At 44.7% G+C, this 17,094-nt stretch overlaps 2 protein-coding genes and 1 long non-coding RNA gene across 4 annotated transcripts in view; 2 read left to right on the forward strand and 1 right to left on the reverse strand.

Moving 5' to 3' along the window:
• LOC308585878 overlaps positions 1 to 3,101 on the forward strand; it is a 98,901-nt gene extending 95,800 nt beyond the window's left edge. Inside the window, exon 2 of the long non-coding RNA XR_014007660.1 lies at positions 2,327 to 3,101. This is a non-coding gene — a long non-coding RNA (uncharacterized lncRNA). The remainder of the gene's footprint in view (positions 1 to 2,326) is intronic.
• Positions 2,744 to 6,924, reverse strand: MCAT (malonyl-CoA-acyl carrier protein transacylase). Of its 2 annotated transcripts, none has more exons than XM_081191812.1 (4): positions 6,604 to 6,924; positions 5,613 to 5,700; positions 4,898 to 5,115; positions 2,744 to 3,533 (listed from the first exon to the last, which is right to left on the reverse strand). In XM_081191812.1, the coding sequence occupies exons 1-4, from the start codon at positions 6,907 to 6,909 to the stop codon at positions 3,120 to 3,122; spliced, it is 1,026 nt and encodes a 341-aa protein (XP_081047938.1). In that variant the 5' UTR covers positions 6,910 to 6,924; the 3' UTR covers positions 2,744 to 3,119. The 2 variants fall into 2 exon arrangements, with proteins under 2 accessions (XP_081047938.1, XP_081047937.1); XM_081191811.1 differs by having other exon boundaries at positions 6,439 to 6,924.
• Positions 6,925 to 9,203: 2,279 nt separating this feature from the next.
• Positions 9,204 to 16,322, forward strand: TSPO (translocator protein). Its single transcript, XM_081191944.1, has 4 exons — positions 9,204 to 9,277; positions 12,838 to 13,027; positions 15,204 to 15,342; positions 16,003 to 16,322. Exons 2-4 carry the CDS (start codon positions 12,840 to 12,842, stop codon positions 16,174 to 16,176), a joined length of 501 nt encoding a protein of 166 aa, XP_081048070.1. The 5' UTR covers positions 9,204 to 9,277; positions 12,838 to 12,839; the 3' UTR covers positions 16,177 to 16,322.
• Positions 16,323 to 17,094: the final 772 nt, after the last annotated feature.

Here is a 17,094-nt window from a genome sequence, read left to right on the forward strand (position 1 = left end):
TTGGTCCTCTGCTTGAAGAAATACAGACTTAAATTAACTTTTACTTTCTGATGCTGGTCATAAGATATAGTGGACTCTGAGAATGGAATGGGGGCAGGGTGGGCTTATGTGTGCTCGGCCAATGTGCGCAGGGGCTCTGGTCGCCACCTGTATTCAATAAAGTTTATCAGGACAAAACTTGAAAATGCTGGTGTTAACACAATAGTATGTTCCAGTGAGCTATATTTACCAGTTCAGACTGCGGAGGGGGCTTGCACGTTTGACAAGAAAATCCCTAAAAATAAAATACCTAAAAACCTGTATGTTTTCCCTTAAGCTCCTTGGAGGAAGATAGGAAACACACAAATTAACATGGGTAGACAGAAAGCTTGTAGTTCAGAAAGATTATGTACTTAAGGAATTTGTGGATTATAAAGTGGCTTACTATGCTTTTTTAAAATATAAATTTGACTGATAAAAAACTTAACATGTAATTAATTACAAGGAAATTAAAAGAGACATTAAGAAAACTTGGTCATAACTCAACAAACAGCCACTATTTATGACTTCACATTGAAAGCTATGGAAAAGAAATGAATCTCAAAGCCCCACTTAGAAGATGCAGGAGCTGGGGCTGGCATCCTTAGGCTATCTTAGGCTGCAGGGATCATCAGTCTTCCCTGAGCCTTTCCCCCCTAAAAGGGTTTTTTTTGTTTTGTTTTGTATTTTTGCCACCTCACGGCTTCCCCAACTCTGCAAATACCAATCTCTTATAAGTGGGTTTTGACTACCTATGGACTAGCACTTGGATAATGGGAACTGAATGACAATAATGACAACACTGACAAAAGTTTGCCAGGAAAACATTCAGAAAGACACAGAACTTTTAGAAGACACCTTTCAGGCCTCCTCCACCATTTTGCTGCTGCTGGGGCTCTTGCAAGGCTCTTTTTAGCAATCAGATTCTAAAAGCAAAGAATCAGTGTTTCTTTGTAGGACACACTCTTGCTTCAAAAACAAGAATTAGCTTCAAAACAGGAATTTGAACATTGAGCTGACATCATGCCACACCCTTATGCTAAAGTATACAGAGGCCTCCTCTGAGCTTTATTGTAGTTAATGTTTACACACATCAAGAGTGGAATTTGTCCTGACAGGCTAGAAGGAAATCAGTTTCAGATTTATGATGAACAATTTCTTCATAGAAACTTTTTCTTCATAGAAACTGTACCTCTATTTCTTTCAGAAAGGTGCTGCTATTGTAGATAACACTGAACTCTGCAGTCCAATGCTGGTTATATTCCTGTGCCAGCTTACCTAAACCTTCTACTGCTGGCTCATATCCAGCAATAAGATCCTGCCCGAAATATACCATGTCTTCAAATCATGGCAGCAGAGCTCAGCTCTAAGAGTGGATTTTCACATCTAGAAGTGGTTTGTAGTTGTTGAATAATCAAGAAACTACATTGACATAATGCACTGGATTTATTAGAACTGAAATCCCGACGTTTCAAAAAATATAATTTACTCTGAATGATGTATATCTTTCAGTTTGTAACTCACTGACTTGTGACTTGAGGAAGATCCAGGAACTGTTTTTTTATTGCAGTTCAATGCTTTTGGACACTGAGATTTATTTCAACCCACAGGTGTCGCACAAACAAAAAAGCATGCTTACATTTTGTATTTGCTACAAAAAAAAAGATTTTTTTACCTATCTCAGCTGTAAGAAATGATTTATACACTGCTGCCATCCTCTGGCAGAAGACTACCTGAGATGATTCTAGAAAGAATATCTAAAATCCATCCACTGATAGGAGTGCTTCCACAGCAAGTGTTCAGTGTGGGATGGTAACGTTTTCTTCACTCGCTCTTTATGCAACATCCTCATGATATAACCATGGGACCAATATGCTGTGTTTTCCTTGAAGTCCTGTCTTTTCTCAGACTGGCAGAAGATTGCACTGTAAGCCACTTAACACAACACAGTGCTTATGCTTTTGACTGAAAAGCAAACATATATTGGAAGGCTGTTAGCAAGAATAAAGGTAACTTGCAATTTTCACAAACTTAACTTTGCACAATCAGCTTTATGTGCTGGTGGGGGGGGGGGGAGAGAGATTACAAATGGTGATGGGCATCCGAGGGGGGAAACTTTGGCAATCCACCTGCTGTTGAACCTAATGTGCTTTGACTATATGTGATTTTGGCTATAGGTGTTCTCCGTGGAACACAGTCCCTGTGCAAGTTGAGAGCGATTCCCAGCTTTTCTTTCTGGACATCTTCTGAACAGATGGAAGCGTCTCAAGAAAAACTCCTGACACTTAAACAGCAATGCTGTTACCAGCTACATAGAAGGGGCTCATGTTCCGACAAGATCCACTGATATTAAAAGGCACGGCTAACTTCAGCCCATTAATTTCAATGGGTCTATTCTGAGTACCACTCAGTTGTCTACAGCACATGGTCTTTAGCAGAGCCTTTTCTGCATCCAGTCAGTAAGACCCAACTCTCCAAAAACCTGTGGTGCCCGATTTATAATTTTACTCATGACCAGAAGGAAAACTGATGAGGTACTTTGCAAAATGGGGACCTTAATAGTGTGAGTATTCTAAAAAACTAATGGGACATTATGCATAGATAGCATACAATGGGTCACACAATCACTGGACCCAATATATTATCTCAGTGGGGCAAGTTACAGTTACCGATTATACACCAAATGCAGATCTCTCACCCACAATAAATGATATGTAAAACAAAGAAAACATTTTAACTTTATTATTATTTCACTGATTCTTAAAAGTTAAAGCAAGACACTGAGCATAAGTCACCACGATTCTTTGGCCAATGCAGGTGCTATTGATCAGGCTTATATAAAACAATTCTTTAAAAAGTTTGTAGCAAAGTAATTGATGACTCGTGGTCAAATCTGTTTGTCTGAAGAAGTGAGACCCAGAGTGGCCTCTGAGGTAACAAGCAATTCTTCTGTGCTAGTTGTGTAGGGAGATAGCAATGGCACAACGGTATACAGCTCCCTCTCCAAAAGACTATGTTGTGTCTTCCTCCAGGGCTTGCATGATTTCATTTTTACCTAACAATAAATCCATTTAAAATGAAAACTTTTCCTACAGACATCTCTATGCTTTTTCATCTTCTGAAACATCAATATGTTCATAGAACTTCCAGGCCTTCAAATTGCAGCCTTTTAGGATTGTCCCTAGCTGTTTCCCAGGCCCCACTTCATAAGTATAAGGAAATCCTACTCCTTTTTTCCTTTCGTAGATGGCATGCATCGTCTGCTCCCATTTCACTGGTGAAACCAACTGCTTCACTAACAAGCGCTGGATCTGTTTCGGTTCAGTGTATCTCCGGTTTTCCACATTTGAATAGACAGGGATGAGAGGCTTCTGAATATTAATTGAGTTGAGGGCTTCAGACAAAGGTCCCACTGCTGGTTCCATAAGTTGTGTATGAAAAGCACCACTGACTGGCAGCATTTTCACTCTCACAAATGAGTATTTTTTTGAATTTTGCTGCAAAAACTCCAAAGCCTGAAATAAAAACGAAACAGAACACTGAACCACAAAAACAGAGTTACTGCCTTCAATCTAGAACTGCTGTTAATGTCATTTGGCTCTTAGGAAAACCCTATAAATTCATTGTGGCCTACAAGTCAGAGGACGCATGCCTCCAAGAGGAAGAAAATAAAGGACATAAAAAGCATAATAATAATAATAATAATAATAATAATAATAATAATAATAATAATAATTTATTATTTGTACCCCGCCCATCTGGCTGGGCTTCCCCAGCCACTCTGGGCGGCTTCCCAAAAAAAAAATTTAAAATACTCTAATACATCAAACAGTAAAAGCTTCCCTGAACAGGGCTGCCTTCAGATGTCTTCTAAAAGTCTGGTAGTTGTTGTTCAACAGAGACTTAAAACTTTATAGGGAAACGTAAAGTGCTGGCTTAGTCTTTGCTACCCAAATGTTGGCAGGTGGCTTTTATACCTGAATTGCATTTGTTGTGTTTCCATTTTTGTTTTATACCAAGGGTAGCCTATGTGGTGCTCTCCATATGTTGTTGGAATACATCTCTGATCATCCCTGACTATTGGCCATGCTGCCTGGGGCTGAGGAGAGCTTTGTTCAAAACATTTGGAGAGCACTAGGTTGCTACATGTGCTTTACATCATCACTGCATGTCAGTTAGATCCTGTTGCCAGGTGACAGGCTTCAATTTTAATCCCAATTACAAGCGGCTGCCTTTGAATATTGTTCAGAAACTTAAGAATGTAGCTGCACAGCTGTTGGCCAGGGTTAGCAGAACAACATGTGTTGGGAATATTAAGGAGCTCCACTAGTCAGTGCCTATGTTCAATCCGAGGTACTGATGCTTAACTTTAAAGCTAGAAAAACTTACAGTCGGAGAAACCAGGGAGCCCCTTTCACTATGAGGTCATCTGGCCCTGATATCACCTCTGAGGAGGGCTGCCCTTTTCCCACTGCAAATGTGCTTGTCTGTAAGACCTGTTTGGCTAAATCTATTGTACTCCCCCCCCCCCTAGAAATCAGTGAAAATCTTTTCATTGCTCCTTTGATTTCAAACATTAACTTATTTTTAATGCTGTTCTTCTGCTATTCTCATTACTATTGTTCTTATTATTATGAAATGGTTTTAAATGTGTTTATTATTATTTTTTAAAATTAAATATATCAATTGATGGCTATTAGTATAGGTACTTTGAATGTAAAAAAACAGGATAAAAATACAATTCATATAACAAGCAAGCAAACTTCTCCCCTCAAAATACAGAATATGACTAAGTACTACTGTTCTCTTGGTTGTCAGCAGTGCTACTGAAAACCCCACAAATTTCAAGATATTCAGAACCATTATTTTGAAATAATACCTGCAAATGTCCTGCAATGACTCTGCTGCCTGGAAACAAGTAGTTTGAAACTTCACATACAGGATTTTCAATTCCCAATGACTTGCAGTATTCACGAGCTTCCAAGCAAGCAGTGACATAATTTGAATTATGCCGGCCAATAACAGATAACATTCCACTTGGGACAGCTTCCGATGCCTCCTGCATGGCTTCAGCACGCACCTTCACCGCATATAAGGCTAAAGAAAAGAAAGAAACTCTAAGAGGACTTAACTTCAGCATAAGATAAATGGAAGCTACAAAGAAAAATGGCTGTGACTTTACAAACTCAAATGCATGTTTCCATGTAATGATTTCAAAGAATCCATTGCACCAGCCCAGCCATCACCACTGGAACCAAGCAGGGCCATGCTGCTCTGCCTCCCCACTTGCAAAGGGAGGAGCCCAGCCAAAGAGCCTTGGCATGTGACTCCCACTCCCCCAACGCCGGCCAGGCAGCCATTCAGCAAGGGGGCTGGAGATGCAACAGTGAGGCTGGGCTCCAGGGCCCAGAGACCCCCAGCAGCAGACAGGGCAGGATGGGGATCCCAGGGGGGTGCCTGGTTTGTGCCCCGCCCCCCAAATTGTGCACCTGGGGCTATGCCCCCCCACCTCCCTTGCTATGCCCCCGGCCAGAGCTACATGCTATCCGTGCATTGCAAATATTTAAGATAAACATTTAATACTTTCTTGATACCTTCTGCATAGTCGATGGCTCCTGCAAAAACAAGGGCTGCATATTCTCCAATGCTGAATCCAGCAGCTGCCACACAGCTCTCCACTACCTGTAGAAATTTAAAAAGTCTCCAGTAAGTAACAATTGGAAGTGATCCAGAAACACCCTACACAGTTCACATAGTGTGAGAAGCGCAGGAACGGCACCCCCTGGGCACTGTCAATTGTGGCGCAGCCTGCTTCTTTCTCCTTGGCACAGAGAAAGTGGGCAGAGGAAAGTCTCCCTCCCTTTCTCCTAACATAGAACTCTAGCGAAGCATCCCAGGAAGCTGAACGTTGGGAGACTTTGGGGCAGACAAAGGCCAAGTGCTTCACGTAGTCAAACTACGGCACTCCCTCCCGCAGGAGGTGGCGGCCTTTAAAAGAGGATTGGCATGTCCAAAGTCTGGCCCTGGGGCCTAATCCGGCCCGCCGGTTGGTTTAATCCAGCCCCTGTGGCAGTTTATTTCCTGGCGGGGGGGGGAAATCCAAGAAAAAGCACAACAACTTCAATCCTTGAAAAAGGTCAATAACTTTGGTTGGCCCTCAGGCAAGTTCACTTCATCAAATCTGGCCCTCTTTGAAAAAAGTTTGGACACCCCTGGATGAGACAAATGGAGGTCAGGAGAGGGCAACCCACGGCCACCACAGTCAGAGGCAGTCAGTGCTTCTGAATGCCAGTTGCTGGAAGCCCTGGGGGTGGGAGATGCTCCTGCTCTGCGGGCGCCTGCCTGGCCCTCTCTCGGGGAGGCGGCTGCCTGGCCGGGGGCTGGACTAGATGCCCCCGGGGTGCCCTGCCGGCCCCTCACCCTGGGCTGCTCCTGGTGCAGCTTCTCCACGGCGGCCAGGGAGCTGACGAAGACGGCGGGCTGGCTGTGCACGGTGCGCTCCAGCTGGGCGCCGGGCCCTTGGCAGCAGAGGCCCAGCAGGTCGTAGCCCAGGACGCCCTCGGCCACGCGGTACAGCTCCCGCACGTTCGGGTAGCGCAGGAGCCCGCGGCCCATCCCCACGAACTGGCTGCCCTGGCCGGGGAAGAGCAGCACCGAAGCCTCCTCGGGAGCCCGGCGCGCCTTCCCGCCAGGCCCCGACCGCGGCGCCTCGTCCTCCGCCGCCGCCGCCGCCGCGTCCCGCAACAGCCCCGCCGCGCTCGCCGCCTCCCCCGCGCCGGGGGGCCTCGGGGCTCCGCCTCGGCTCAGCCATCGCCGCAGGGCCGGGAAGGCCAGAGCGCGGCCTGCGGAGAGGCCCGGCGGCAGCAGGCGCGGCGCGGCGGAGGTCGCCATGGCAACGGGAGCCTCCTTCCGCGTGCGGGGCTGGGAAGCGAGAAATGCAAGGCCCGGTCCGTTAGCAAAAAGCTTCCCCCGCCGCGGCCTGGAAACCCGAGCCGTAGAAAAGAGGGTTCCACCCCACCCAAGGTCCCCCCCTCTCTCTACACGTGCTCGTGGATGTTAGCAGCAAATACTGTACAGAGGCACAAATCCACAGAGACATATCTACCACGTGTGGTAGACACGTATCTACCACAAAAACACAGAGGCACAAATCCACTGGCACCTATGGCTCTGAGGAGTAGATATGTGCCAGGTGGTTGCGTGTGTGTGCTGAGTCACAGAATTAAAGAGACACAGACTTTGCTAAATTCGTGTATGTTTAAAGTGTGAAGATGTTAAGGGAGATAGATACACCTTAATCCAATCTTTGGTAGCTGAAGAAGTGTGCATGCACACGGAAGCTTATACAAAGAACAAACTCTAAGGTGCTACTGGACATTTTTAATATTTTTATATATATATTTCGACCGCGTCAGACCAACATGGCTACCTGAATCTTAATCCAATCTGATAGTCTTTAAGGTTCCACAAGTTTTTTTCTTTGTTGCAACATAGACATTTCTAATCCCCATAGACATTCTGGTGGTTAACTTTTGATGTGTGCATTTATTTACCTCTTAAGTTCTCTTAAATTTTACATCTAAAAATGCAATTAGGTATACATCTCTGCTTAGAAGTTAAGGCCTGATGTGCTTAGTCTGTGTGTTGAAGTTACCTTTATACTGCTGAAAATAAAAAAAAATAAAGGGCAACTATAGAACAGGAAAGTTTGCGTTTTTCTTTCATGACCATAGTGTTCAAAATTAGATTTAGCTTAAATGGTGGGATGAAGAGGGAGGAGTTATGGGTCCAGATAACTGATTTTCTCCAAACATGCCTGCAGCTGAATTGCCACCATCTTCTCGAGCACCTTGCCCCCCCCCAGCTGTCACCTGAAGGTCTCCAAGCGACTTACAGCAAAGGAAAATATGCATTGCTTAAAGCCATAGGCTCTCACCTGGGAGCCTCTCTCTTTTCTGCTACCTCTGTCTCCCGCATTTGCCTTAAACCTTCAGAATTTCTTGGAGGGCTTTCTTGCAGTTCCTAAAATAAAATAAAAAGCACACAGTGGCTCAGCTGTGATGTGGCAGAGAGAGAAGGGAAAAGGCCATTTCCACCAAAGAACCAAGTTTTGAAGCAGTGGTTCTCCAAGGGTGTTGCAGGAGAGAATGGCAAGTGTGGCAGGACAAAGAAACATCTAGACATTTTAGCCTAGTCTTGTATAGGTAAAGGGACCCCTGACCATTAGGTCCAGTCATGGCCGACTGGAGTTGCGGCACTCATCTCGCTTTATTGGCCGAGGGAGCTGGCGCACAGCTTCCGGGTCATGTGGCCAGCAGGACTAAGCCGCTTCTGGTGAACCAGAAAAGCGCACAGAAATGCCGTTTACCTTCCCGCTGGAGTGGTACCTATTTATCTACTTGCACTTTGCTGTGCTTTCGAACTGCTAGGTTTGCAGGAGCAGGGACTGAGCAACGGGAGCTCACCCCGTCGTGGGTATTTGAACCGCCAACCTTCTGATGGGCAAGCCCTAGGCTCTGTGGTTTAACCCACAGCGCCACCCTTAGTCTTGTATACCATGCCATCAAAATAATTTTTTTGGACACACAACCAGAAACTGTATCCACGCCTCTTTTTAAGAGCATTGGCTATTCTACAGTTCACGACACATTGTTGCGAGAAGGGATTTTCAAATATGAAAGATCTGAAGAGAAAAAGGAAATGAGACTCTCTTTGTCTCAAAGTAGACCTAATGTCAATGAGATGACCCGGCAAAAGCAAACTCCGGCCTCTCCTCTCACTGAAGTTTTCTGCCCTACTTAAGGCACCTGTATCTGAAGAAGTATCTGAAGAAGTGTGCATGCCCACGAAAGCTCTAAACAAACTTAGCTGATCTCTAAGGTGCTACTGGAAAGAATTTTGTTTATTTTATTTCGATTAAGGCACCTGTGTAAGAGGCTCGTGCATACAGTAACTGCATTCTGCTGCGGTTGATTCCTGTTCTCTTGCAGATGCATTGTGTTATACTTTCTGATGCCCCGTGATCCTAGGATGAAACGGTTCTAAATCAGGCGCTGCTAGGAGTGGCTTTTTTCTGTTTCCCAAAGCATTTCCAAAGCGCCTCTTCCTTGCTCTCCGCGGCCTCGAGATGGGCGCGCCGCCTGCTCCCTTCTCCGCCTCCCGCCCGCCCCGTGGGCCGCTCCCTCGCTTCCTTTCCCACAACCCTTTCGCTTTCTCCAAGCAGCGAGGTCAGCGGAGGAAGCAGCAGCCGCAGCAGCAGGTACGGGATCGGACGCCTTTGAAAGCGCTTGCTCCAGCAGATGCGCACTGAGGACTAGGAGCGTGGGCAGCTTCCTGGGGTCTGTAGAGCTGGAAGGGATCCCCCGGTCATCTAGTCCAACCCCCCTGCAATGCACGAACCTGCCACGTGGGGTTCGAACCCGCGACCTTGAGATTTAAGAGTTTCAAGGTCTCCCGACTGAGCCGTCCTGAACCTCTGCTTAAAAACCTCCAGGATCATAGGAAAGGAAAGGGGGGGAATCCATATAAAGGCAAAGGCACGAGGAGTTGTGCCTAATTTGGGAAGGGCGTTAACCACAGCTTGCGAGGAAGGCGGGGGCTCCGCCGAGTCGGGCGCGTATCCCCGATGGTCCTCCTGTTGCCAGAGATATTGTTACCTGGCTGCCCTGAGCAGGTAACACAGTAACCGCTGAAAGGGCGGCGTGAAATCCTGGCAGCGCATCTCCCATCTAGGCGATCCCCACCTCCGCGGGCGAGCAAGTTTGTCGAAGTCAGCGACTGAAAACGGAAGGCTGGAGAGATGCCGCCTGGTCTCCTCAGCTGCCAACATAGAAACTAAATAGGAGAAAGCAAACCCCACAACTTGCTGTAGAGGATGGGTTGGGGTGCTACTCCAGCTCCCCCCCTTCCAGGCTTCTCCTAAAGAGTAAGGAGTCCTCTAGCACCTCTGTATTGTCTAGATAAATCTCTTCCATCCCCTCCTGGAGACTTGGAACAATTTGCCCAACGCCTTGATAAACCACAGCAATTGAATAAAGAGCTGTATTTATAACTTGTTCAGAGTTTTTTTAGGGGGTGGGGGCAGTTACAGCAAAGCAGCCCCCCATCACCAGCCAGTTCACCCAAAACTAACCACGATTTAAATGGGCTACGGTCATTGGGGTTGAATCAATTGCGTATTAGGGCTGTTTGGTGAAGTGTGCCTTTTCTTGAAAAGTTAACCTTGCTTTGGGTTCATCTGCAATTCCACACTGGCTCAGAGCATTCAACAGGAGAGAAGCAACTTTATAAATCTGCCTCTGTTGCTGCCTTTTAAAGGCCAGGGCTCTAGAGGCCTTCATAGCTGTGTGTTAATTCACTGGATGATTTCTTTCAACACTTTGTTTCAGCAGCTGAATTTCTGCATGCCGTTCAGCTTTAAAGACACACGTTAGATAGCAGCTACCTTCGCAACTAGGAGTCGGTACTTGGCTATAACAAAGCAAGTTTGCAAGCAGGAGTTGTAGGGGTTAAGTATCTAAAGAAAGCAGAAACCTGACTGGTAGAGCAGGGTGCTGATTCTGACATGCTTAACTCCCACACTAGCCTGAAGCAGTTTTAAAAAATTTGAATGGAGTAGCATGGATTTCAATGATGATTTGCACTGGAGACTGAAAGTTATGACTGCCTGAATTTAATTTACAGGAGATTAAATGTTTTGTGATTATCGTTCTGTAGCAACATGTTTTACAGTCCTTTGGCAAATCTCCATGAAGATTTTTAGGGATGTCACCCTCTTCGGCCACCACACCTGGCCCTGCTCTCCTCCCTTGGCCAGCACGGAATTCAGCAGATGAAGCTTTTCTTGGCCTGCAAGAAAGTGCTGAGAAAAATTCACATGTAAAATGTGGAGCTGCTATTAAAGGCCAGAAATAAAAGGAGGCAATCGGTTTACTTGCCACCTTTTGTTTCTGGTCTTGCCTTTGAGCCCTTAACAGTAGCCTAACTTTCTACCAGTTCAGTTTTTGGCATAGCTGGCCGGGGTGGGGGGTGGGGTGGGGTGGGGGGCACTTCACTTGCTAATTTCTAGCCTGCCAAGCGGCTGTTAAAGGCACATTCTTTTTGGGTGGATTCTTAGTCCAGAATGAATTTCCCAACCTGCATAGACTTTTTTTGCTCCTGGATTGGTTAAAGCGTAGCAATTAACCCCTACTATGTCCAGTGAGTGATTCTTATCCAAATTAAGCAGATTCACTTAAATAAATGGATTTGGGTTGCTTGTCAATTGATTTCAGCCACAGAAGCGGCTTTTTATTATACCCATTTTCTTCCCTTGTCCCACTTGAACTAGCTATTACAAAACAGAGTGAATGTGTAAAATGGCTGCAGTTCAGCCACAACCATTACATGGAGGGATTACATAAAAAGGGTGATAAGTTTTGCAAACATTATGAAACAAGTCCGATTTCACAGGACAAATTGATATGAGTGGAAAGGTCTCTACTTGTTAAACTGATCACGTCTCTTACTTTTGAAGCCACTTTTTTCCTGTTAGGCTTGTTGTAGAAGCATTGTAATAACTTACACAACCTCTGCCCTATTTTACCAAATGTATTATGTAGAGAGTTCAAATTACACTGAAGAGAGGAGGATGGGCGTTTTCCTTTAGCACATTTGCCTCCAGTAGGGAATTAATTCTCATTCCCGTGGTTGGCAGAGTCAATATCTTAAAAACCCCTGGCCCTGATGTTCCTGTGCCTTTCATAGTGAACCTGGATATAGAGAAATGAAACAATCAACATTTTTTCCTGGCATGGAGATAACATGATGGGAAGCATTTACTTTTTGCATGTTGGTCCGCTGCTGGTGTTGTAATAAATAAATAAAAATCCTAATTATTTGCACAAACAATTTATTGACTATGGCAGGAAGGATAACCTAGTGAGGTACAGTGGAATCCTTACCATGTCAACTCAGAAGTATGTCCCATTGAATTCAATGGGGCTTCCTTCCAGGCAGGTGAGGTTAGGATTGCTGCCATAGAACATGTCCAGAAATTCACGTTCATAAAACAGGCAGGTGGAGTATATGTGAACTCTGAGCTTTTTTTACCTTGCTGCACCCAAAAAGAGCCTTTTCTAAGTATGCTAAGCAACAGTTAGAACAATTAATTGGAACAAGTTATACGGGTTTCTGTAACACCTTCCTGTGTCTGATGCTGTTTATAAGGCTTGGCCTCCTCGCAGGTAATGCTTCCATTACCATATTTGCTGGAATACCTTTCTCCTGGGAAAGTTGCAACCTTCATCCTCTTCTTTCCACCTAAATCTAATTGAAGCCCATTTGCACTTTTAAAAATGCTGAATTGCACACGCACACACACGGATTGGGTAACCACAGACAGCTCAAGGGGAGAGTAATAGTCCTGCTCTATTCTGCCACACCTGGAATTCTGTGTCCGGTTCATGGATGCTTTAGTTGAGATCCCTGCATTGCAGGGGGTTGGACTAGATGACCCTAGAGGTCCCGTCTAACTCTACAATTCTATGATTCTACATGTTTGGGACTCACCAATCAAACACTACAGAGTTTTTTTGTATGAACTGAAAACACGTTCAATAGAATCAGTTCCCCACCTTCAGTCTTTGGAAACCAGTTCAGGCGCCCAGTTTGTTGCTGCAGCAGGGCACCACCCTTCCTTGCTTTCGAACTCTCAGCCACCGGCAGGCAAAGGCATATAGGCCCAACTATCACCTTTTCTGCACTGCTAATATTTTGTTGGTATTTGTGAAACTGCACTTTGCAAAGTCAACTCTCACCCAATTTGCATATTTGTTTCAGAAATGGAAGCGCTTCCCTCATGGGCTCCTGCTGTTGCTTTCACACTCTTGCCAAACGCCGGGAGCATTTGGGGAGCTAGAATTGTCAAGAAAGAACTGCCTACGTGGTATGAATCACTGGAGAAGCCATCTTGGCGCCCCCCCAACTGGGTTTTCCCACCTGTCTGGGGAGCATTATATTCGTCAATGGGGTATGTAGTCTTATATTTACAATATAGTTGTTTACAGCCTTTAAAAATATGTACACTAAGAAATCTGAACTTGCCTAAGTAAATCCTATCAAGCTCTCTTCTGGTTTTGGATATCTGAAGGGATTATGCCCATATTTTACCCTATGGGCTAAAATACTTGCTTATTAAAAAGAAAATGAAAGTAGAGATTCTTAGCAACATGAAGTTTGAGAATTTTCATGCTCCTGAAGATTGTGGCAAAAGCTCATTTCCAGGTTTTTTTTAGCACTTGCACAGAGATGTAAAGTTTTGATGTCTGCAATCTAGAACTTAAGGGCACAGGCTGAGGTACGTATCACTTGGTACTAGGCCTATAAATATACGTACCTATAAATAATGGTGGAGCAGGCACATTTGCTAGTACCAGTGCTGGGGTAGGTGCAGTTGCCCTGTATGACGCTGCCTTATGCCGAGTGAGGCCATTGCTCCAGGTGCATCAGTATTTCTGTTCACTGACTGCTTTCAAACAGGTCTTTTCCAACAATACTTGGAAATGCCAGGGATCAAACCTGGGTCCTTTTGTATGCAAAACATCTGCTCTCCTCCAATGCCACATGACAGCCATAAGATAACTTAGTGCGGCATCACTGCTTCACCTTCTGACAGCACCCCTGACATTTGCTTGCAAGAAACAGCTTCCTTCACAGCTGCAGCTATAGTGTGGTTTGCAGCTGAGAACTTGCTTAGGGAATGGCTGTACAGGAAGTTAGGTAGCCTTGCCCTTCGCTATTTGAATACCTAAGCAATCAATGATAACAATGTTATTTTTTGTACCCTGCCCATCTGACTGGGTTGCCTATTAAAAGCAGGGATTTGAAACCCGGCCACTGGGACCTAGCTAGCAGGACAGGGAGAGGATCCCGTCCCTTTTGAACAGGTTGCTTCCGCAAAGTGTTTTCCACATTGTTCAGTGCCACCTGGTGGAAGAGAATGCAAAAGCTAGTTTTCACAAGCTAAGATTACACATCTTCTTCTTTGGCAATCACTCATAGCCGAGCAAGATTGTCTTCCATAAACACGGTTTTAACAATGAGCCTGTAAGTGACTGTGGAGGCCAATTCTGGATCCACGTGTCCTTACAGAGTGGGGACATTGGTTTCCGGGCAGGAGTTGATCATGGTGTGGATTTACCAAGCGTGCCTTCCTCCTAGCATGTTTCTCCCTTGTGTCCTGAGTTCAAGTGTCTTCAAAGTCCATGACACCTTTGGTAAAGGCTGGAGCACTCGCAGACCAGTGTTTCCAAACTGTTGGTGTTTATACTACATTTTTAAAAATTTGCCTTAAGACAGTCTTTAAACCTCTTTTGTTGACCACCAGCATTACGCTTTCCATTTTTAAGTTCAGAATAGAGTAGTTGCTTTGGAAGATGATCATCAGGCATCCGCACAACATGACCAGTCCAACGAAGTTGATGTTGAAGAATCATGTGCCAAATGTCACATGTAATTGCACATTACACTTAAATGTAAAGGAACAGCCTTGCTGCTTGAACCACCTCATCTTTTAATGTATTCACATTTATTTCTTACTTCTCACATATGCAATGTATTTGACCCTTCGTCTAAGAAACTTGTTTTTATCCTTATCAGAGGAGCCTGGCTGCAAATGTCACTGAGCAAGTTTAAGGGCAAGTAGGAATTTGAGCTTTGGTCTCCTGATTTATGCCAACTGTCTTCACACTCTAATAAGCAAGACCTCCTTGGTTGTGACACTCCCAGTAACGGAATTTCTATTATCAATTTGTTGAAATGTTTTGGAAAGGTAGCAAGTTATGGTTAATAACGGAAGTTTGGGAAACATAACATAGTTGTGAAAAACATGGTGACATTAACAATTGTGAGGAGTATTCAACTGATTTTGGGGTGGGGGGCGTTATTTAGGATTATCGTGAACAGGTTTGTAAAATTTTATACACTTAATAGTTACAGTAACAGTGTGCAATATATAGGCATTTGTGGCTTTGTAGAGAAGGATAAGGAGACCAGTGTTCTCTAATGTGTCAGAAACCCTGGCAAGGTATGCAAGTATAAGCGTCTCATGACTTTTGCATTATTCTCAGTATGGAGTTTAGGATTTCTGTTAAAGTCCTCAGGCACCCAGTCCATTTTCTGACAAAGGACATTTTTCATTCTTTCAGATATGGTTCTTACCTCGTGTGGAGGGAATTGGGAGGCTTCAATGAAAAATCCCTGGTTCCCCTTGGGCTGTACGCAGGAAACCTGGCATTAAATTGGTCATGGGTCCCCATATTCTTCGGAAAGCACCAAACAGGCTGGGTAAGTGGGGGAATGCTCTGTGTCAGTCCATGCCCTTGTGGCTTAGAGCAGTGGTTTGCCAGCTTTCAGCCTTAAGGGAGTTCTTTCAGCAATAAGTTACCCGCTGGGAAACTTGTATGTGTTGTAGAGTTGTCAGAGGAATGCTTATTTGTTTTTAATTAATTTTAAAGCATTTTTAACTGCTTAATATTTATAAATCGCTAACCAGTATACAAAAATACAATCCAAAAGCAACATTCAACAATAATGGGGTCCAGTTTTATGAGTCACGTGAAGTCTGGCCAGAAATCTGACTTTCAGAGACATCTGAAGTTGCTGACGGATGACCCTTCATGTATGGCAGAGGGAAGGAGATTCCGCTGAGCAGAGTTCCCACAATAAGGACTTGGGAATGTGAGCAATAATGAGCACAGATCATTATTGGCATGGTCAACCAAAATCCCTGGAGCTTTGGCCATTTGACTTTTTGCTTTACAAAAGCCCATGGATATTTGGGTATGTTGCTGTTAAAGGGGTCAAGTACTACATTGGGTAAATGCCGTGTAATCAGCACAAAAACAAGGCAAAGGGGTGTGTGGCCGAAGTTGCAGTTCTTTGTAGCCCTCTCTGCTCTGGGATCCCACGAAGAACTCATTTTAACGTCATTCATTTCTTTTCCAGGGGCTGGTGACTATCTTGCTCACCACAGGAGCAGCAACAGCTACAACTACTGTCTGGTACCATGTCAACAAAACAGCAGCATATTTGATGTACCCTTATTTAGCCTGGCTAACTTTTGCCTCTGTGCTGAACTATCGTATCTGGAAAGACAATCGCAATAAGAAACACCCGTAACACACATTTTTCCAGGGCTTTTTTTTTTTTTTAAAGAAACATTTTCTAAGTTGGATTCCAATTCCACCACCCCGGTGCTTAAACCATATGCTGTCTCAGATTTATTGCTTAATAAATCTAATAAACTTCAGAAATGGACCCAGAAATCGTGATTATTAATGTATTTGTAGCCAGGCTGTCCTTAATTTGGGATCTGCACTTGGCAAGGTTTGATTTAAAACTGACACACACACGTATGCCCAATTGCTTGCTCATCACAAGAGAGTCTGCAGTCGGATTATGAGCTGTCTTCATTCAGAAAGCACTGACCTGCAGATGTAGCCACACGCACTGGTGAACCAGCCCAAAGAATAGCGCTGTAGAAAAAGTCATGGAATTCTTGAGCTTCAAAGGGTCTGGAAGTTCTTCCTGCCGAGATTTTTATAGCGAAACTATAGACCTTTTCTTTAACTTACCTTTAATAGAAAAATATATTGTGTATTTGAGTCTCTCAGCCTACTTAGGAAACTCTTTGGGCTTCCTAAGAGCTGGGTAGAAACTCTTGATGAGACTTGTTGATGCTATAAACAAAGCAGATACCGGCCAGCCAAACTTGGGTGGAAGGAGCCCAACCAAGCATTAGAAACGGGAGTATGAATGTAAGAACGGACCGGCTGCTGGATCCGTCCAATGGCTCGTCTGGTCCAGCATCCTGTTTTCACGGTGGCCAACCAGATGCCGGTGGGAAGCCTGCAAGCAGGATCTGACCACGACAGCACTCTTCCCCTCCTGCAGTTTCTAGCAACTGGTATTCAGTAGTGGAGGAAGACGCTATCCGTCAGGGATATGAAGCGATGTAATGGCACCTTATCTGGCAAAGAGAGTGCTGGCAGAAACCAGCATTTTAAAACCTGCAGCTCAGTAACAACCAATCCCTTA

This window comes from Podarcis bocagei, assembly GCF_964188305.1.
Source record: "Podarcis bocagei genome assembly, chromosome: 4".
NCBI lineage: Eukaryota > Metazoa > Chordata > Lepidosauria > Squamata > Lacertidae > Podarcis > Podarcis bocagei.

What these genes read in the sequence shown, in the direction of transcription:
- TSPO (XM_081191944.1), top strand. Translation starts at nt 12,840, where the DNA reads ATGGAAGCGCTTCCCTCATGGGCTCCTGCTGTTGCTTTCACACTCTTG. An exon ending in GCATTATATTCGTCAATGGG is followed by an intron (nt 13,028 to 15,203) that starts GTATGTAGTCTT and finishes TCATTCTTTCAG; the next exon opens with ATATGGTTCTTACCTCGTGT. An exon ending in GAAAGCACCAAACAGGCTGG is followed by an intron (nt 15,343 to 16,002) that starts GTAAGTGGGGGA and finishes TTTCTTTTCCAG; the next exon opens with GGGCTGGTGACTATCTTGCT.
- MCAT (XM_081191811.1), bottom strand. Translation starts at nt 6,909, where the DNA reads ATGGCGACCTCCGCCGCGCCGCGCCTGCTGCCGCCGGGCCTCTCCGCA. An exon ending in AGCCATCGACTATGCAGAAG is followed by an intron (nt 5,116 to 5,612) that starts GTATCAAGAAAG and finishes TCTTTTCTTTAG; the next exon opens with CCTTATATGCGGTGAAGGTG. An exon ending in TCATTGCAGGACATTTGCAG is followed by an intron (nt 3,534 to 4,897) that starts GTATTATTTCAA and finishes TTTTTATTTCAG; the next exon opens with GCTTTGGAGTTTTTGCAGCA.